Genomic DNA, 21,498 nt, shown 5'->3' with positions numbered 1-21,498 from the left:
ACTATCCACCTACTTAAAAACCTAGATGCAAGTCTCCTGGACTCAGATTTGCTTCACCAACCATATCCCAACTGATCACAAAGTTCTAAATGTTTCTCAGATGGATTTCTTAAATCTGGCCCCCCTCTCCATTCACACTGATAGCACCTGAGTGCCTGTCTCTAGGCCTCCTGTCTTTATCTTCCATGTTGTCATCAGTTCTTTGTAAAGTATAGCTTTGGTCTTATGCAAGGTGACCTTACTATTTATTATCTGTGCTGGGCACATGAACAAAGAAGACTCATTAATTATGCTGTGGGGAAAAGTATTAATTGGGACCCCCCCCCCCCCCAGCAAATCAGGACATACAGACACACAGATCATGTACTCCTCTGCTTAAAAATGTCTAGTATTTTCCATTGCCCACAGGAAATATCAAGTTCTATATAAACAAATATTTGAGGCCTTGTCTTCTGCTTCTATCCCACAAATACCATGATCTCCATCCACATGATCTTCTCTTAGCCCCCAAATATCCTGCCCTCTGAAAGAGATCCCAGGCCTTGTGTGGGCTTTGACTCCCAGCTCCCCTCAATAGCTATGTAACATATAGTAGGTTACTTAACCCCCTATCTCAGCTCCTTTTGCAGAATGGGAATACTGTGAAGATTAAATGGAATGACACATGGAAAGAAAACCTTTAGCATAGTGCCAGGAACATAATAAATATAATGAATGTTAGCTGTTATCTCTGTAGGTCAATAATTCCCATAACTTTACGACTAAAAAGTTACCTTAGCGATGTAAAGTTGCTCAAGGCACATAACTGATGGAACACGCTTTTCCACTGTATTGCAGTTCTCTTAGTGACTTCAGGGCTCTGCAGATTCCCCACCTCCGATTACAGTATCTGGCACTTACGGCATGAAGAATGTTGCATGAGATCATCAGGTGGTCAGAGATTTGGAAATACACTTGGAAGAATGTGAAATCTGGAAAGGGAGGAGTGAGTGTCAGGAGGGTTGACTTCAAATATTCTCTAAGATGTGTGGAAGACAGGGACCCAGGGTAGTTCTGGAAGAAATAACTGGGCCCACTAAAAGATGACAGGAGGCAAGAATTTTACGCTGGGAGAGGGAAGGGAGGTGAGGTAAACGGGAGACCTAAGAAACATAGTTCAGTCCCTGGGTTTGGGAAGATACCTACTCCAGTATTCTCGCCTGGAGAATCCATGGACAGAGGAGCCAGGCAGGCTACAGTCCATGGGGTCACAAAGAATCGGACACCACTGCCACTTAACACGCACGCAAAGATATCTTTGCTGTAACAATTCTCTAAAACAAACAGCGCTGTGCTACGCTAGGAAGGGCTGCTTCCCCCAGTGACTGCCCTTGAGACAGGCCTGGCGCCAAGATGAGACTGGACGACCTCTGGACCTCAAAACTGGGCACCGGGCTAGGAATCAGGGGAGGGGTCTATAGACCCGAGGAGGACGCCCTTGCCCCTGCGGGAGCCATCTGGTCCCATTCGGTCTCCACCGGGCGCCGCCAACCCCTGCCCGAGGCTTCGTTTTCCCAGCCTGCATGGAGGGAAAGAAATCTTGCCCCGGGGCTTAAAGGAACAACCGGCAAAGGAGGAAACCCCCTGGGCCCGGAAGCACTCAGAACTGCTTCCGGGCCAAGGGGGAAGGAGTCGCCATGGAGCCTCGCGGGGTGGCAGGGCCGACGGGGCCGCGGGGCTGACGGGGCCGCGGGCCGGCGTCTGAAGCGGGAGAGGCGCAGCGCCGCCAGCGCCACCGGGGACATTCAGGCCGGTCCCGTCCCCGCCGCCGCCGCCATGTCGGTGCTGGGCGAGTACGAGCGACACTGCGACTCCCTCAATTCGGACTTTGGGAGCGAGTCCGGGGGTGGCGGGGACTCGGGCCCGGGGCCCAGCGCCGGTCCGGTGCCGCGAGCCGGCGGCGGCGCGGCGGAGCAGGAGGAGCTGCACTACATCCCCATCCGTGTATTGGGCCGCGGCGCCTTCGGGGAGGCCACGCTGTACCGCCGCACCGAGGTAGCGGCCCCGCTCTCCCCCGCCTCGTCCTCGCTCAGCGATCGGGTCCCGCAGGGGTGTCTGTCTTGGGGTACTCACCGCTCCTGTACTAGGAGTTGGTAACAGCACTGGTTTTTCTAACCGGTCGTTTTTGTTTACCATGGGGACTGAGCAAGGCATTGAACCTTCTCTGAGCCTTAGTTTTCCCGTCTGTAAGTTGGAATTAGAAATAGCAACGTACCTTAAAAGTAATATTATTTAAGATTATTTTGATCATCGAAGGAGGATACTTTGGAGACTGTGAGTTAAAGTAGTATATGAATGGGGAGTATTGTCAAAACTTCCTACCTTTCATGCTGTACATCTCTCCAAGGCTGAGGTGGAGAGGTGGGGACAGCTTGAAAATTCCCACATCTGCGGCAGCTCCACTGGCTTTGCCAAATCTTTAAGCTCAGATATGAACACTCGGGGATTTTTCTTAAAGGTCATTGGTTAGATTGTAGCGTGTGGGCTTCTTCATCAGTGATGATCCAGCAGCGTTTATGCCTGGGAAATACTTTTTTTTTTTTTGGTATATTTTAAACCATTCGTTCTTAACTTCAGGAGGGATAAAGGACTTCTTTGAGAACTTAATGTAAAGGTACCTTCCCGCCTATCCATTATTGCACACATACAAATCCTTTGAAGAGATTCTTTGATGGTGGCTCAGAGGTTAAAGCGTCTGCCTGCAATGCGGGAGATCTGGGCTCGATCCCTGGGTCAGGAAGATCCCCTGGAGAAGGAAATGGCAACCCACTCCAGTATTCTTGCCTGGAGAATCCCATGGACGGAGGAGCTTGGTGGGCTACAGTCCACAGGGTCGCAAAGAGTCCGACACAGCTGAGCGACTTCACTTTCACTGATTAAAACCCTAGAGTGGGGAGTCTACTTCCAAAATTGATCATAAACTTTCATCACTAAAGTCTTAAAACTCTGCTTTCAGAATAGTTAATTAGTGCGGGGTTGCTGAAGATGAGATTCTATCATTGATCTGTCTGCAGGTCTGTTGTGTGTTCCAAGTACTTTTAAGTCTAAAAGATGGGTGAGGAGAGAGGTGGTTGCAAGATTAATGTATTATGAGTTACTGTTAGTGTTCTCATGAGAATGAGGAGATGTGCTTTGGTATTCGTATTTTTATAGTTGAAGAAACTAAGGTAGTATATTTAAGTGACTCGCTCACTTAAATTAGAAGCAAATCCTGGGCTGGAATGGAAGGTCACATCTGCTTGTCCATGCCTTTCCATGATTATTGCATTGAACTTGATTACCAAGGTTGTTTTAAGTTAAGTTTGATTACACTTTCCCCAAAATTGCATAGCATTATCCATAACATCAAATGTTTATTACTTTTGTGAGTTTACCACGGTCTAATTAGAAGCAAATTTTTCCCTCAAGAAGCATATATTTCAGTGGCAAGACATGTTAGTTTTGTTAGTAACAAATAGCATTTAAGTTGTATGTGTATATAAGTGTAAAAGAATGGACATTTATTTCAGTGGAAGGAAATTAAGGGAGTGCACAGTAGAAGGTTCATTGATCTCTTGCTGAAGTTTCAAAGGCCCAGCACAGCAATCCTAAAGGACAGGGAGGGTTATTTAGGTGGGGATGCTTCTGAGCTGGGGAACAACATCAGTAAATTAGAGATGTTATAAAATGGAGTGAATATTAGGAGCTGCAGATAAGTCTTCATGAATAGAAGAAAACGTGATAACATAAAATTGCAGGAGAAGCAGAGTCACAGAATGTGACAGAGTAAGGAAAGTGAACTCAGAGCCCTTCAGTTCAGTTCAGTCGCTCAGTCGTGTCCAACTGTTTGCGACCCCATGAATCACAGCACGCCAGGCCTCCCTGTCCACCAGTTCCCGGAGTTCACTCAAACTCATGTCCATCGAGTCAGAGCCATTAGACATGACTTATTCTTATCTATAAAGAATAAATGAAAACCACTAGAGAAATCTGTATAAAGTTAGAGGCAATTTTAACATGTCTATTTTACAAGAAATATCAGCCATAGATAACCACTCTCCAGTTCTCTTGTTTTTCCAATAGTCGAACCATACTACAGTCCTCACCATGACTAGCAGTCTTTCATAATGTCCCTCAATAGAAACCCTGAGATCTACCTCCATGCCATATTTTTTACCTGGAATTGACATTAGGTAAATCAAGTGTAGGAACAACATTTTAATGCTTTCCCTAGACCTGCAGTAAATTTTGATGCTCAATTGTATGCAGAATTTTTAAAGTCTTCATGTTTTATTTAAAGGAGAAAAAGGAGTCAGTTTCTGCCCATCTAGGAAGTTTTCTTTCTAGGCTCAGATCCGGGTGTGGATTCATTCTCTGCCAGGCTCGAGGAAAGCACGATACCTCTGTTGCTGTGTTATAGGATGACTCATTGGTCGTGTGGAAGGAAGTTGATTTGACCCGACTCTCTGAGAAGGAACGTCGTGATGCCTTGAATGAGATTGTTATTCTGGCGCTGCTGCAGCATGACAACATTATTGCCTACTACAATCACTTCATGGATAATACCACCCTGCTGATTGAGCTGGAATATTGTAATGGTAAGGTAGAGTTCAGTGGGACTTCCTCCAGCAAGACATTCCTTTGCTTATACTTACCTTGGGGGGGAGAGAAAAATAAGATCCATATTGACAAAGAACAAGAACTTTAAGGACTGCTAGAGTTTAAGAGAAGTAGTTCAGGCCCTGAAAAGTTTTGAAGTGATCCACAAAATGAGGGGAGGGATTTTCCCCCTGCATACTCAAATTTTGCTTTGTGATGATAATTCCATCTTCAAATTATTTGTTCAGTTGAATTTTACACTCATTTTTCAAGGTTTTTTCCCTTATGAAATGACAGGCATTAGAAGCATAGTATGGTTTGACACTTGATAGTGAAATCTTGTAGGTGATATTTATTTATAATGATTTTAGCTAAAGCTGTCCTACTGAAAAGTGGTCTAAAGACCATAGCTGACTGAAAATGATTTCTTTGAACCCTTTTGCTTGTTTAAAAAAAAAAGCCATATAGCCTATTTGTTAAAAAATAGACCCTGAACCCATATCCTAAGCTTCACTACTTTTTAATCTCTGTAATCTTGCACAGACTACTTCTCTGTGCCTCAGCCTCCTCATCTTAAGTAAGTTTGCTAATAGGCAGTACTTACCTCCTAGGGTTATTGTATTAAATGAATCTATAAAGCCCCATCAACTTTAACATTTCTATTCTACGGGAAAGTGTACTATTTACAGTAGTTCTTGATATGTAGCAAATTTTTGATAGATTTTGTACTAACTTCTTACCTAAGAGAATGCCCAAAGCCCGTTCTTGAGCTAAATGCTAAAATGGTCCAAGCATATTCTTCATTTAAATCTCTAAGAGAGAGCTCCTAGATTTGTCATTTATTTGCTAGATTCTTGTGTATCGTGATTGTTTTCAACCCTAAATGTATGAAATTATATTAAGAGATTTTTGAAGTAGCAGAGGCCTCTTAACTTCCTTTGTGGTTAGGAGGAACTAGAACGGATGGTACACTTATTGAAACTTTTGAGTTACTAAATTATGAAGAAGTTGTGAAACTTAACTAGGACTACAGTGTAAGTTATAGCTGCAGATAGGAAATAAAACGAACCATCATCATTTGCCATCTGTGTCACCTGATAATAAAGAGGAGAAGGAAATTCAGACTTACTCTGAAGGAGTGAGTTAATAAAGGGAGTGATAATTGAAAGCAATCTAGAGTCTACCCTAAATTTTGGGAAACCTTTTCAATGTGAAGTGGAAAGAAAAAGAAGTTGATTGTGATATATACCTATTTTTGTAAAACATCACCTCACAGGTATAACCCAAATCTTCTAATAGACTGTGGAAGTTGTTACCAAATTATTGCAGATTCCTTTAATAGGAGTTTTGGAAAAGAAAGTCATTGATTTTGAAGACTTTCAAAGTACTTTCATAAATTAGGTACTAGAGAAATGGTCTTTGTTTTTATCTTTTCTAAAAATGTTGTACTTCCCATTTTCATACTGAATCTCTTCTATTAGGGAGGGGAATCTTTGGAGAATATTTCAGATATAGTCCTTGACAGATGGGAAGTTTTGTACCCATGTGAAGAGCTGAAAGGAAGAGGGGATATCTTTTAAAAGGAAGCAGAACAAGGTGGCTTGGTGGTAAAGAATCCACCTGCCAATGCAGGAGATGTGGGTTTGATCCCTGGGTCAGGAAGATCCCCTGGAGGAGGAAATCCAACCTACTTCAGTATTCTTGCCTGGAGAAGCCCATGAACAGAGGAGCCTGGCGGGATACAGTCCATGGGGTCTCAGAGTGAGACATGATTGAGCATGCACACACTCATGCAGAATATTTTACTTGCTGTGCCACCTGTTAAAATCCTAGTAGCTTTGATCTCTGTTAAGCAATTCAAACCTGTTTCTTATTTAATTGCAGGAGGGAACCTGTATGATAAAATCCTTCGTCAGAAGGACAAGTTGTTTGAAGAAGAGGTAATTCATATTTCTGTGAAAGGAAGCTAGAATTGTATTGTGATTCTTGCATTCTAGTTCTGTGTTTACTCTTCCAACAATGAAGAGTGTTTTTTCCCTTTTGTTCATACTCCTCCAGGCTCTGATTGATATTCATGAGAAAGGAAACCTCTAACAAGGAAGCTGTCTATAGCTGCTTCCTAAACGGTTTACCTCCACATCATGATTCTCTATGGGCTTTCTTTCCCGGTTCTATTACTGCATACTGGTATGCCCAGTTTTCTCTACCTTTGCATTCTTCCTGGATTTCTTTCCACAAGTCTGCTTCACCATACTATATTTTATAACAACATTCAAACTATTTTATGATAATCTGCTGTGGTTTTTTTTTACCCCTACCACTTTTCTTTGCCTACTCAACCTACAAGCAAGAAATGTCAAGTCATGTTGAATCATAACCTCTAGTTGCAGTTTTCTTTGTTGCGTGTGTGTGTGCGTGTGTGTGTTTATTTAAATGGTATTTTTTTGTTTGTTTCCAGTCCAAGTATAATTTATTTTTTCTCTGCAGATGGTGGTATGGTACCTATTTCAGATTGTTTCAGCTGTGAGCTGTATCCATAAAGCTGGGATCCTTCATAGGTAATAAGTGGGAGAATATGGGATGGATTCTTTTCTATCAGTCCAACCCCCACCTTGGGTACCTCCCATCAGCACTATTATTTTCTTGATTAAACAGTCAAGGCTTTTCCGTTGATAATGATTTAGGAAGGAAAGAGTGAGTAATGAGGGGCGTTATCTTCACTTCCTGAAGTTAAACTGTTTGTGATCTAGGAAGAGTCTCCTCAATAGCTTAGTACTGCTCAGTCATCTCTTTATTTTAGAGGTGAGTTCATTAATTCATCAGTACAGCCTAGAGGGCCACTATAAAAGTCGTATTAGACTAGTTGGAATTCACGGTAAATGTTTTCTCTGAGCAATAAAATTGGCATTTGTTTTTAAGTAAAAAGCTTATTCATTGTTTTATAATTAATTATGCAGTTTTACCAGATCTTGACCAGGGGGAAACAGCTTTCTATGCACTTCTAGCTATAGGAGAGAACCTTTATAAGAACATTGCCACTTCATTATACCCTTAAATGAGTCAGGGACTACTGCTAGAGATTAATATTAATACACTAGTTTTCTTTTTTATTGGTTTGTCCATTTAACATATAGTTCTTGATAGTTGTTGAGTGGCTACAGTTGTATATTGTTTTATTTTTGAAAATTATCCAAAATATTGTTCTGATTTTTTCACATCTTTCAATAAAGGAAGGTACAGTGTGAACCAGGCACAGTTTATTTGTGTTACAAATGGTCAGTTCATCTTCAGAAAGATAGCTGGTGATTTTATTTAGGTGATCTGTATGGCCTAATCATTTTGCTGCTGGGATGTGCTTCTCTTGCCTTAACAGATTTGAAACTTTGACAAAACTCAGTGTTAAAATTGCCTGGATATCACTTAATTCAAGGCACCAGTGGTAATTGAAGAGGCAGTGCACCTTATAGGAATTACCTAGGGCACTTTTTTTTAATCTGACCTTTCAACTTTTCCTAATGACTTCAGTGTTTGGGGGAATGTGCCTGTGCTGTGAATCCCTGGAGGATGAAGTAATTCTCTGCCTCTACTCCCCCAAGTTCCCTTCTCAGTATTGAAATGTATGAGAAAATAATGAACACTCTTTTGGATTCCATAACAGCCTGAACAGTGGTAACACACTCTTATTTTGTACTAATTTTGGGCAGGAAGGTAGATGAGATAAAACAGTTTAGTGTATGGATTTAATATACTGCATTTTTTCCCCAGGGATATAAAGACATTAAATATTTTTCTGACCAAGGCAAACCTGATAAAACTTGGAGATTATGGCCTAGCAAAGAAACTGAATTCTGAGTATTCCATGGCTGAGACAGTAAGTATGTGTTATCATTAACTCAGTTAGGCGTTTTTTAATTTTTTTTTAATTTGTGGTGCCACATAGCATGAGGGACCTTAAGTAAAGTTCTAATAACCACTGGACCACCAGAGAATCCCCCCTTGACTCTTTTTTTCTTTTCCTTTCTTGTACCTTGAGATACAACTATACCCCCTAAATCTTGCATGCTTTTTCACGATGTTTTTGCAAGTTCTTCATACTTATAAAGCAAGTCTTTTATAAGTCATACTTAGAAAAGGAGTCTTCTTCCTAGACCCACTAATTTACGTGCTCAGGTGTTTTTTTAAGAGCCATTGTCCATATAACAGCTCAAACATCATTGCCCTTTCCAACCCTAACTAAAGACTTTTCCAAAAGCAATAAAATGCTTTACCATTTTTTCCAGCTTAGGATCTTTAGTAGATCTTACTTTATCTCTCATTTAATGTTTTGAGCTTCAAATGTTAGACGTCTCATGTGTTTCCTTTGAATTTTTTCTGGTTCAGAAACCCTGTTTTACAAATAAAGGCTGATGCCCAGAAAACAGTCTCATCCTTAATGTGATACACAGTCTGCACCACAGGACTCCCTTCTCACCTGATCCTGTGAAAGACCATTGATAAAGAGTAGATATAAATTGATCTCTGATGATAGTGATCTGATCCTTTTAGGACTTATAAAACCCAATTATTACTCTTCTGGTTTCACAGTGCTCTGTCAGAACTTGAAAATGTAAGGTACTAAAATTAATTTTGTCCTGATTTTTTTTTTTTTTAAATAATATTGAGATATCCCTGCAAGCAATCTAGAAACATCCAAGGATACTGATAGCCAGGGTTGGGAGTCTGCTTCAGGGACTCAGAGTCTGCTTGTATGATGTTGCTATACTGAGTTTCTGAGGAAGTAGTCATGCCCTTGCATGGATTTTTCTTATCAAGAATAATCCAATAAAATAAATGTCATGTAAGCTGTCTGAAAAATTGCTTTACTTTCCTTATGAAAGATGGCTGTCAGTGTTACTGGAATTTGTTGGGTACTCATTGTCTCTCATCTCGGGAGAGACATGACCTCCATTTAGGACATTTATTTCCTTCCAACACATTCTTGAACTCAGAAGATCTTTTTGAATTTGGAAGAAGTTCACTATGTTAGTATTACAAATGTTAAATTGAGTTGTTCACAGAGTTTTACTACTGTGTGTTTCAGTTAGAACTTTTAAACCCCTTTATTCAATTACCATCTCCCGCTGCCAGTTTTTGTATTTTTTTTTCCATTGGTGAACTTTTACCAAGTATGCTTTTTCCAAGTCTGTGAAGTCTTCAGTGGTCCTTGAATGCCTGGATCTTCTGTGATCCAGGAATCACAGAGCTGTTCTGCCTCCCAAGTTACCACAGGTCTTCACCACAGAGATTGTCTCTTTATAACTGGCCCAGACATTTGATATGAATAAGATTTCTCCCCAGAGTGGCATCAGCTCAGAATGATGATGGGATATGCTGTTTGATGGGAATGTTTTAGGATATGCTGATGAATGTTCTATAGTTATCACTAACTCCTGGGAAATTTAATTTAGTTGTTAAAATATTAATATAGTTACCTCAGAAAAGAAGTTAATTTTTGATTGCTTTCTTTGTTGTTTAGCTTGTGGGAACGCCATATTATATGTCTCCAGAGCTCTGCCAAGGAGTAAAATACAATTTCAAGTCTGATATCTGGGCAGTAGGCTGTGTCATTTTTGAATTGCTTACACTGAAGAGAACATTTGATGCTACAGTAAGTTGATGTACTATCCCTACATTGTCCTTGCAAATGGTACAATTTGGTTGAGAGAATCTATCCCTGAGCTTCTGACTTCTTGAACAGAAATCAACTGTAGGCAAAATAATAACCAATGTTCAGGCACTGGCTTAGTAGTGTATTGTAAAGTACTACAGACCAGATTTATTTCCAACTTGAATTCCCCATTGAAAAAAATCATAATCAAGTAGTTTGAGCATGCCTTGAATCCACTGACTATAAGTTTAAAACTGACTCTGGGATCATCTGTGTGATGCAGCGGTTTGGATAAGCCATTTCACTTCTTATACTTCAGCTACATCGTTTTATAAAAGCTAAGGCAAATTATATAATACTCATTAAAGTGTTTTGGTCTCTCTTGTGAAAGCTTACACACTGACCTCTTAGTTTTACTAGAAACTTACTGTGTTATAAACAACAAATACCTTTAAGTCTCTTTTCTTCTTAAAATAAAGCCTGGTATTAAGTAGTGCTTCTCAAGCTTTAATATACATAGGAAATCACCTGGGCATCTTGTTAAAATGCAGACTCTATTTTAGTGTGTCTAGACCTAGTCCTGATACTCTACACTTCTGACAGACTCCCAGACGATTCTGGTGCTCGTTCATGGACCGCAATTTGAGTAGCACAAGTGGATTCACATCCATTATCCTCTACAAACCAGATGTGAGAACTTAGGCAAATCACCTCATCTCTTTGATTCTCTATTTTGTCAGTAACAAGAGAAAAGATACATATTCCCCTTATAGAGCTGCTCTTCTAATGTATATGAAAATGCAAATGTAAGATAATGCAAAGTTCTTTGGCCTTTTATGAGACCTGTTTATTTTTCTAAGTCCTGAAGTTTATTTTCTTAAATAATATAGTGGAAGGAAAATGAGTTTTGGAGTCAAACAGACTTTGATTGGAATTATGCCTCCTTTTTTTTTTTTTTTTTTTACTGTTTGTGTAGTCTTGGGCAGGTTACTTTACATCTCTGAATTGGTGATGATAACCTTGTGTGGTGTTTACAAGAGTTAAAAAACATATGTGCAACTTATGTTACATAGTGATCTCTCAGTAAAGGTGGTGGTGGCATTGTTATAATAATTTCTTACCACTATCAACTTATTCATTGCCTTGTCTTTTGCAGCAGAGTATCACCTGACCATTATTAGGAAATATAAATCAGGAGGCAAATTAGTTGGCAAAGGAGATACTTAGAGCCAAGAAGCATTGCTAACTTTGCTTTCCTTTTTCTTGGGAGTCATTTGAGGGGTCAGATTATAATATACTCTGAATATTATTCTGTTGGTCACGTAGTCATACCTCCGTGTTGGCCAGTTGGTTTCATTCTCTCTGATGATAGTAGTACATCTCCAGCCATTTCTTAGTGAAGTATACTAATAGTTGCAAAAAGAAGTCAGACCTAATTTACAGCTATTACCATTTCTTTATATGATCAGCACAGACATCTCAAAGCCCCTACTGGTAGATTGTAATGCCATCTTTATATAACCAAGGACAATACAATAATCATTTTCTCATAGAATCCACTCAACTTGTGTGTGAAGATTGTACAAGGCATCCGGGCCATGGAAGTTGATTCTAGCCAGTACTCTTTGGAACTGATCCAAATGGTCCATGCATGCCTTGACCAGGTAAGTGTGATTTGCATATTGATTTCAGTTCACTGTTTTCCCTTCCAGCCTTAGTGTCTGGAGTATGGCACAGAGGAACTTGCACAAAACCACGTCCACGTCCCCAGGGTAGGATGTATTTGTGGCTGTATTCAGGTGAATGAAAAGTGAAAGTGTCAGTCGTGTCTGCCTGTTTGCGACCACATGAACTGTAGCCTGCCAGGCTCTTCTGTCCATGGACTTCTCCAGGCCAGAATACTGGAGCGGGTAGCCATTCCCTTTTCCAGAGGATCTTCCGAGTCCAAGGACCAAACCCAGGTCTCTTGTGTTGCAGGGAGATTTTTTTACCATCTGAGCCACCAAGGAAGTCCATTCAGATGACTAAGCATTGGCAATTCATGTGAGCTGTGTGCTTCAGCCAACAAATTCTTCCTTTATTAGTTTGTGAAATTGTGCTCCATTTTTTATAATCAAGATTAATTTTTATAAACTGTATAAGAGGTAATTTAGAATTCCTCATGTACAGAATGTATATAGTTCTAAATGTCACAGTTGCCTTGCAGTGTAGCTCTAGGTCAGTATTACTCAGAGGTAGTCCAGGAACCATGGGCATGAGAATCGCCAGGGGGCGGGCAAGTCTTACAAGAAGAAAATGAAGATTCCTGGGCCCTACCCCAGGCCTTCTGGATCAGAATTTCTGTGAATAAAGCCCAGAAATCTTTATTTGTAACAGGTACTCCAGGAGATTCTTATGTTTTATGTATATTGAAATTTGAGAACCACTACCCTAACAGTTAAAATCCATGAGGAAGGTACATTCTCATTCTCACATGTAAGTGCTGATGATAATGAGCATGAAGCATAGAATGTGACATAATAGGTTTTTGAAATAAAAAGGATGATATATAGTGGTCTCTGAATAGCAAACCTACAGCCTTCTAAGAAAAAGTAAAATGCCTCTTTAGATCCCATTTCGCCCATTTCCTTTAAGTTAAAACTAACTCATTGGTACTTTTTAGGATCCTGAGCAGAGACCCACTGCAGATGAACTTCTGGATAGACCCCTTCTCAGGAAACGCAGAAGGTAAAAAACAAAGAAGTCGCTTCATTGTCTTTCTGTAGATGGTCAACTAACTGTATAGGCCTGACCAGAGTACCGCAGAGAGAGGGTGATGTTTCCTGACCTGGCCACTCTGGTGCTATTTTCTTCCAGCATCTCCGTTTTCATCGCTCGACTTCGACCTCCCTCGCCCCTGCTAGTTTGTTCTGAATCGATCCTGATGAGGCCCTAGACCCCCCCATCTTCTGTGAGTTCTACTCTAGAGTTTGGGCATGAGAGTGTAGTAATTAAGAGAGGAGGGCTGTGGACTCAGTCATCCTTACGTTTGTATCTGAGTTCTGTCACTGTCTTTGTCAAGTTATTTAACATCTCTGACCCTTAGTTTTCTTCTCTATGAAGTGAAGTAGGCTGAGGATTGAAGGAGGCAATGCATATAAAGGGCTCAGCCCCGGGCCTGGCACAAGATGCTCAGCAGTTGTTGGATAGGAGTGTAGGATTGGACTGGGCCATAGCTTTTTAGTGCATTTGTTTCGATGATAGGTTGTAATTGTAGGGGTCCTCTTCAGATACCTTTTGCCCATGTCCCATAGTCGAATTTGACTGATTCCTGATGGGTTATTTTCTGAGATTTATTCAGTATTAGAGGTCTCTAGAGGTAGAAGGAAGGCCCTTTATCCCTCACCTTTTGTAGGAGGCTTCAAACCCTAGCTCAAAAGAAAAGACTTTCTTTATGCTTCTTAAATGTCCTAGTCTCTGTTTCATCCTCTTACACTATTTTTGCCTTACTAATTCCTTCTTCTGCCAGTTCTTTGTGAATCTTCCCAACATTCAAATTCAAGTCTTGCCCTTGGATGCATTAAGTGTATAGCTAATTCCATAATCTCTGTTCTTTGGTCAGTACCTTTATTCTGTTGTGTTAAATTGATCTTTTCTGGTTTTCCATTTGATCTCTAGCCAGAGTTTTAGTGCCTAGAATTACATATAACACTCCAGATGCAACACTGTAACCTTTTATTTATGTTCTATTCATATTCAGGCAGTCACCCTTTAGGGCTGGATAGGCATATTTAAATTCTTTATCTGGCTTATTTTCTAACAGTATAATCACTGTTTAAATCTCTTATTTAAATATTTCCATTGATAATTTTTAATTGCCATTTTTATTGAGATAATTGGAGATTTACAGATAGTACTTCCTTAGAACTTTGTCCTTTGATGGAAGAACATAAGACAGAGCTTTCCAGATAAAGCACAGACACAGAGAATTGTGAAAATATTCAGGAAGCACTAAGTCCTGTTTGACTACACTAGAGGTTTTAGACCTGGCATTCTCAATAGCAACACCACTAGAACTTTCAAAAATTACTGGTGCTTAAGCACCGCCCCAGGTCTTCAGGTATAATTGGTTTAGGCAGAATAGGAACCCTGAGCTGAAACATGGGAACTAAAGGAAGGAACCCTTTAAAAGTAGGTAGAGATCTTGAATGCCAGATGAAGGAATTTGTGCTGTATTCAGGGAATTGTATGGAAGTGTTGGATATTTGAGAGGGCGATTCATGTGATGAGAGATGGAATCTTAGGAAAAGTTATTTAGCAATACTAATATCAGTGTTAAGTCAGTCCAGGACTGAATAAAGTGGATTGAAACTTTGGTGAGACCAATTAGGTGCTACTACAGCCTAGTTTACCAACGAGCTATGCAAAAAAGCAAAATGGCTGTCTGGGGAGGCCTTACAAATAGCTGTGAAAAGAAGAGAGGCGAAAAGCAAAGGAGAAAAGGAAAGATATAAGCATCTAAATGCAGAGTTCCAAAGAATAGCAAGAAGAGATTAAAAAAAAGCCTTCTTCAGCAATCAGTGCAAAGAAATAGAGGAAAACAACAGAATGGGAAAGACTAGAGATCTCTTCAACAAAATTAGAGGTACCAAGGGAACATTTCATGCAAAGATGGGCTCGATAAAGGACAGAAATGGTATGGACCTAACAGAAGCAGAAGATATTAAGAAGAGGTGGCAAGAATACATGGAAGAACTGTACAAAAAAGATCTTCACGACCCAGATAATCATGATGATGTGATCACTAATCTAGAGCCAGATATCTTGGAAAGTGAAGTCAAGTGGGCCTTAGAAAGCATCACTACGAACAAAGGTAGTGGAGGGGATGGAATTCCAGTTGAGCTGTTTCAAATCCTGAAAGATGATGCTGTGAAAGTGCTGCACTCAATATGGCAGTAAATTTGGAAAACTCAGCAGTGGCCACAAGACTGGAAAAGGTCAGTTTTCATTCCAATTCCAAAGAAAGGCAATGCCAAAGAATGCTCAAACTACCACACAGTTGCACTCATCTCACATGCTAGTAAAGTAATGCTCAAAATTCTCCAAGCCAGGCTTCAGCAATACGTGAACCGTGAACTCCCTAATGTTCAAGCTGGTTTTAGAAAAGGCAGAGGAACCAGAGATCAAATTGCCAACATCCGCTGGATCATGGAAAAAGCAAGAGAGTTCCAGAAAAACATCTATTTCTGCTTGATTGACTATGCCAAAGCCTTTGACTGTGTGGATCACAATAAACTGGGAAATTCTGAAAGAGATGGGAATACCAGACCACCTAACCTGCTTCTTGAGAAACCTGTATGCAGATCAGGAAGCAACAGTTAGAACTGGACATGGAACAACAGACTGGTTCCAAATAGGAAAAGGAGTCCGTCAAGGCTGTATATTGTCACCCTGCTTATTTAACTTATATGCAGAGTACATCATGAGAAACCCTGGACTGGAAGAAACACAAGCTGGAATCAAGATTGCCGGGAGAAATATCAGTAACCTCAGATATGCAGATGACACCACCCTTATGGCAGAAAGTGAAGAGGAGCTAAAAAGCCTCTTGATGAAAGTGAAAGAGGAGAGCGAAAAAGTTGGCCTAAAGCTCAACATTCAGAAAACGAAAATCATGGCATCTGGTCCCATCACTTCATGGCAAATAGATGGGAAACGGTGTCAGACTTTATATTTTTGGGCTCCAAAATCACTGCAGATGGTGATTGCAGCCATGAAATTAAAAGACGCTTACTTCTTGGAAGAAAAGTTATGACCAACCTAGATAGTATATTCAAAAGCAGAGACATTACTTTGCTGACTAAGGTCCATCTAGTCAACGCTTTGGTTTTTCCAGTCGTCATGTATGGATGAGAGAGTTGGACTGTGAAGAAAGCTGAGCGCCGAAGAATTGATGTGTTTGAACTGTGGTGTTGGAGAAGACTCTTGAGAGTCCCTTGGACTGCAAGGAGATCCAACCAGTCCATTCTGAAGGAGATCAACCCTGGGTGTTCTTTGGAAGGAATGATGCTAAAGCTGAAACTCCAGTACTTTGGATACCTCATGTGAAGAGTTGACTCCTTGGAAAAGACCCTGATGCTGGGAGGGATTGGGGGCAGGAGGAGAAAGGGACGACCGAGGATGAGATGGCGGATGGCATCACGGACTCGATGGACGTGAGTCTGAGTGAACTCCAGGAGATGGTGATAAACAGGGAGGCCTGGCGTGCTGCGAATCATGGGATCGCAAAGAGTCAGACACGACTGAGCAACTGAACTGAATTGAACTGACAGTCTAGTTGGACAGTTGTATGGATGTGAGAGTTGGACCATATCCTAGTTGTGTGGCTGTGAGAATTGGACCATAAAGAAAGCTGAGCACTAAAGAACTGCTGCTTTTGAACTGTGGTGTTGGAGAAGATTCTTGAGAGTCCCTTGGATTGCAAGGAGATCAAGTCAGTCTTAAAGGAAATCAGTCCTGAATATTCATTAGAAGGACTGATGCTGAAGCTGAAGCTCCAATACTTTGGCCACCTGATGCAAAGAACTGACTCATTGGAAAAGACCCTGATGCTGGGGTTGAAGGATTGAAAGGTTGAAAGATTGAAGGCAGGAGGAGAAAGGGATAACAGAGGGTAAGATGGTTGGATGGCCTCACAGACTCAATGGACATGAGTTTAAGCAAGCTCCAGAAGTTGCTGATGGACAGGGAAGCCTAGTGTGCTGTAGTCCATGGGGTTGCAAAGAGTAGGACATACTGAACTGAACGGCCTAGTTGGGAAGTAAAGTTGCCCAGAGCTAAAGTGGTGAGACTGGGAAGGACAGGTGAGGATAAAGGGCATTGTACAAGTAGAATCTGTAGAATTTGAATATTGAAGAAAAGAAGACAGCGGAATCCAAAATCGCTGAAGTTTTAAGCCTAATTCACTGGGAGGATTGAAGGTACCGGTTAAAGAATCAGGAGAGTAAGGAAGAAAATCTGTATCGGGAGAAAGACAATGAGCTGACCTTTAGGAATGTAGAGTTTAGGGAGTCACTGGACAGACTAGATGGAGATGTTAGCAGGTTCCTAAAATGTGCATCAGAAAGAAGTTCTCAAGGCTCTCTGGTACAGCCTAGAACAGTCCTCAGAGATAGAAAACAAATGATCCCAGACTGCTGGCCTCATTGTGGTTAATGAATTGTCTAATGCTAGGCCTATGTAACTGTTTGAGTTGTATCGAAGTACTTTGCTAAAAGTATTATAACATTGTATGAGGCATATGGTTTACAGAAGATTAAGTCTGTGAAAGGTTTTAAAGAGACACTGGTGCAATATAGAGCCTATTATTTCTCTCATGTATCTTTGCTTTTCTTTTGGTAGAGAGATGGAGGAAAAAGTCACACTGCTTAATGCACCTACAAAGAGACCAAGGTAATGCTCAGGAGACTCTTGAAAAAAGTAATATATCTTAAATTACCACCAGGGGGTCTTTCTTTCTTGGGTCTGGACATTGTTTGATCCCAGTAAGAAGCCTTTGGCATCCTTTCAGAAGCCCAGCATCCATTTAAATATCAAATAGTCATTTCAGAGGAAAAGAAAGCTGTAATTTCACCCTCTTACCAAAGTGGACCTCATTATCGTGGTGAATGTTGAAAAGTTGAAAAGTGTAGGTGTTATGGATCAGACTAGTATCTGATCTGGCTGGGCTGTGATGAAGCCCTGAGGCAAGAATTGCAAAGCCTGCCATGATAGAGGGTTGGAGTAAGTTGTCGAGAAAGAACATACTTTCTCATACCATAATTGGCAGTTCTACTCAGGGAACAGGCTGAAAGCATTTTTCTTTGATATAATTTTTATGTTAAATGTGCCTTTGTTCTGGGGGTTGTTGGCAGGTCAAGCACTGTGACTGAAGCACCCATTGCTGTGGTAACATCCCGAACAAGTGAAGTCTATGTCTGGGGTGGTGGGAAGTCCACTCCCCAGAAACTGGATGTCATCAAGAGTGGCTGTAGTGCCCGGCAGGTGTGTGCAGGGAATACCCACTTTGCTGTGGTCACAGTGGAGAAGGAGCTATACACTTGGGTGGTAAGTGAAAGCTACATACTTTAGAACAATGATGTGCACCTCACTGGGCCCAGGATATATAAGAATTTTGTTGATTGAGTATGTGCTACCGAAGTGGCAGCATAAGATGATGGAATATAAGCTCTTTTGAGAGGAGGGATTTTTTCTGTTTAGTTCACTGATGTATCCCAAGTGCCTGGTACATGTTAGACACTTTTAAGTGTTTTTTGAATGAATGAATGAAAGAGAGAGCAAGAGAAGGAGAGAAAGAATTAAAAGGCTCGGACTCAGGAGACTGGATTCTCATTTACAGATGGGTGACTTCAGAAAGTCACTTGTTTACTCTGTTCTATTACCATGCATTTCAGAGCAACTTATATCTGTGAAGTAGCTTTGTAAATAAATGAAGTAGTGTACCATGTCAGGAAAATTCTAAGACCTCCATCAGGATTGAAGATGGTATATCTTGAGTAGAATTTTCCTTTGTTCCCCTCTAGATTCTACCTTCTCTCTCACCTTGAACATATTGCATATTTTTGCTGTCTCTTTTCTTACCTCCCACTCATTCCTCATTCACCTGCCAGTCAGTTGAAACTACTCTTGACAAAATGACCTCTAAATTATGAAAACGAAACAGATAGGTGCCCTTGAGTCCTTGCTTGACCTCTAGTATTAACATATTGGTCACTTTTCCTTCTTGCAGGAAGCCTTGTCCTCTCTTGGCTTCCCTCCTGTCTCTTCAGCTGTGCCTTCCTAGGCTCACTTCATGCTGCTTTTTCATTACCCAACCTGTCTTAGAACGTCAGTTCTTCCCACTCTTCCTCCTTCTGGAGGGAGCTCATTTTTTCCAGTAGTTTCAGGTAAGTTCTCCAAGAGGACAGGCTTTATCCCCAGCGTGTGACAGAGTAGACACTCAGCTATTGGTTGAGAGAAAGAATGAGTGATTTGACCTCTGTTACAGAGTTTTAGCTTGCTGTTATTTCCAAAAATCCTCTCACTTGAAGACTAGCTTCTGGGGGTACTTCTAGAGGTAGAGTGAAATTAGTGCCTTAAAAAACATTTATAGAAGGCCTTACAGTTGAGCTATTAAATGGGAAGAATGTCACGCCTCTCTAAAACTGCTGGGAAGTCATTTAGGACTATTGTCAGTGCCTTCTAGCAGCCTCTTTGATGTAGCCCAATTCCTCATGACTTGCATATTTCAGGGAGTGAAAGACGCTGTTGTGTCCAGCTCTGCGACCCCATGGACTATAGAGTGCATGAAATTCTCTAGGCCAGAACACTGGAGTGGGTAATTTTTCCCTTCTCCAGAGAATCTTCCCAACCCAGGGATCGAACCCAGGTCTCCTACATTGGCAGGCAGATTCTTTACCAGCTGAGCCACCAGGGAAGCCCCCTTGTGACCAAAATTTGTAAAAACTTTTGTAAGGATTTCCAAGAGCCTGTCCTCCTATAGAAAAAATCAAGCTAAACTATATAAAGACATTGTTTTCATCATCACCCATAATTAGTTTACCTTAGACTTGGAGGAAAAAGACAGAATTGGGAATGTTTCCTTTTAAGTCCTGATAAGATATTTAAAAAATCTTTATCTGTTGGCAGGGGATTTTTACTATCTGTCATTAAAAGATTTAATGCCCTTACCTTTTTGTTTTGTTTTCGTTTCTTAATTATCAGCTGATTCTTTTTCCTACTGTTTTTCTTGATAAGAAGTGATGTTAAAGATTTGCTTTCGCATGAAAAGTTTAAAACTTCACAAGTCCTGTTTATTTCACAGAACATGCAAGGGGGTACTAAACTCCATGGTCAGCTGGGCCATGGCGACAAAGCCTCCTACCGACAGCCAAAGCATGTAGAAAAGTTGCAAGGCAAAGCTATCCGTCAGGTGTCATGTGGTGATGATTTCACTGTCTGTGTAACAGGTAAGCCAGCAGCAGAACGCACCCAGGTGCATTTCAGGTGGAGTGATGTACTTAATTCTATGCAGTTTTAGCTGGGATTTTACACAAAAGATAAGATTCCAAAGAACCAAAGACAGTGAGCAAATATACACTTTAATAGCAACATGCCCAACTTGATATAGCATTACAGGAGTGATGAGCAAGGAGAAAGCAGGTGGGTAACAAAAGAGGTGGGACTAGGAGAAATATATTGTCTGTCCCATTTTGAGGGGGCTGAGAAGGAATAACCTCACTACCTAGTCAGGTGTAGATAATACTAAATCAGAAATCAGGAGCTAAAATTTAGTTTTGGTCTTACCGTTATTCACTTTATGATTGCTTTGTGCTTCCTTTTTTTTCTGTAAAATAGAGATGTAAAATAGGCTTAAAATTTTAAGCCTTTTTAACACAATCATCCCACCATTTTTAAAAAAACTGTTACATAACAGTATGCAAGACCCTCTAAATACAAAGAACTCTAGGCTTCATAGACAGTCTGTCAGATTTCTCTGCTGCAATCATCTCATATGAGCTCCCTGTGTGAGGTCGTCCTCGTTCCAGTCCTGTCCAGCTTTCTCATTAGACAAAACAAGTAATTCATTTGGTGGATTCTGCTTTCCTTCCTCTCACAGATGAAGGTCAGCTCTATGCCTTTGGATCTGACTATTATGGCTGCATGGGGGTGGACAAGGTTGCTGGTGCTGAGGTCTTAGAACCCATGCAGCTGGACTTCTTCCTGAGCAATCCAGTGGAGCAGGTCTCCTGTGGAGATAATCATGTGGTGGTTTTGACACGAAACAAAGAAGTCTACTCTTGGGGCTGTGGTGAATATGGTAGGTGTTGCCTTGACTCTCTACACTTATTCGCAGGGGCACAGCCTGACTTCAAGCTTGTGCACCTCTAAACATGTCATGCAGCCTCTATTTAAGTGTTAATTTAGTAAAAGAATCTTACGGAACATTTTCATTGGGACGGGAGCCCTCACATTAATGATTTTCTTTCTCATGTCTGTCTCAGGACGCCTGGGTTTGGATTCAGAAGAGGATTACTATACACCACAAAAGGTAAAATCAGAGGCAGCTTCTTTTTAGAGCCTGTTGAGGTCACACAGCCTTCAGTAATAAGTCCTCCTTCCCTGCCGCCTCATGTCAAGGTATTTTCTTTCTGAAATATTCCCTATCTGGGAGATTGACAATCCAGGATTCCTAATTTAGCACTCTGTGGTCTTGT

At 40.9% G+C, this 21,498-nt stretch overlaps 1 protein-coding gene across 1 annotated transcript in view; it reads left to right on the top strand.

The window, feature by feature from the left end:
- Window positions 1–1,681: 1,681 nt before the first annotated feature.
- Window positions 1,682–21,498, top strand: part of NEK9 (NIMA related kinase 9) — a 39,554-nt gene continuing 19,737 nt past the window's right edge. The window contains exons 1-13 of the mRNA XM_052646169.1: window positions 1,682–2,034; window positions 4,439–4,616; window positions 6,502–6,557; window positions 7,105–7,175; window positions 8,383–8,488; window positions 10,133–10,264; window positions 11,818–11,928; window positions 12,927–12,991; window positions 17,645–17,695; window positions 18,157–18,349; window positions 20,106–20,250; window positions 20,901–21,101; window positions 21,286–21,332. Of these exons, the coding sequence (XP_052502129.1) occupies window positions 1,816–2,034; window positions 4,439–4,616; window positions 6,502–6,557; window positions 7,105–7,175; window positions 8,383–8,488; window positions 10,133–10,264; window positions 11,818–11,928; window positions 12,927–12,991; window positions 17,645–17,695; window positions 18,157–18,349; window positions 20,106–20,250; window positions 20,901–21,101; window positions 21,286–21,332 (1,575 nt within the window). The 5' untranslated portion in view covers window positions 1,682–1,815. The remainder of the gene's footprint in view (window positions 2,035–4,438; window positions 4,617–6,501; window positions 6,558–7,104; window positions 7,176–8,382; window positions 8,489–10,132; window positions 10,265–11,817; window positions 11,929–12,926; window positions 12,992–17,644; window positions 17,696–18,156; window positions 18,350–20,105; window positions 20,251–20,900; window positions 21,102–21,285; window positions 21,333–21,498) is intronic.

Source organism: Budorcas taxicolor, chromosome 10 (genome assembly GCF_023091745.1).
Source record: "Budorcas taxicolor isolate Tak-1 chromosome 10, Takin1.1, whole genome shotgun sequence".
NCBI lineage: Eukaryota > Metazoa > Chordata > Mammalia > Artiodactyla > Bovidae > Budorcas > Budorcas taxicolor.
The sequence above is the reverse complement of the archived record's forward strand: the minus strand, read 5'-3'. Positions and strand labels throughout refer to the sequence as shown.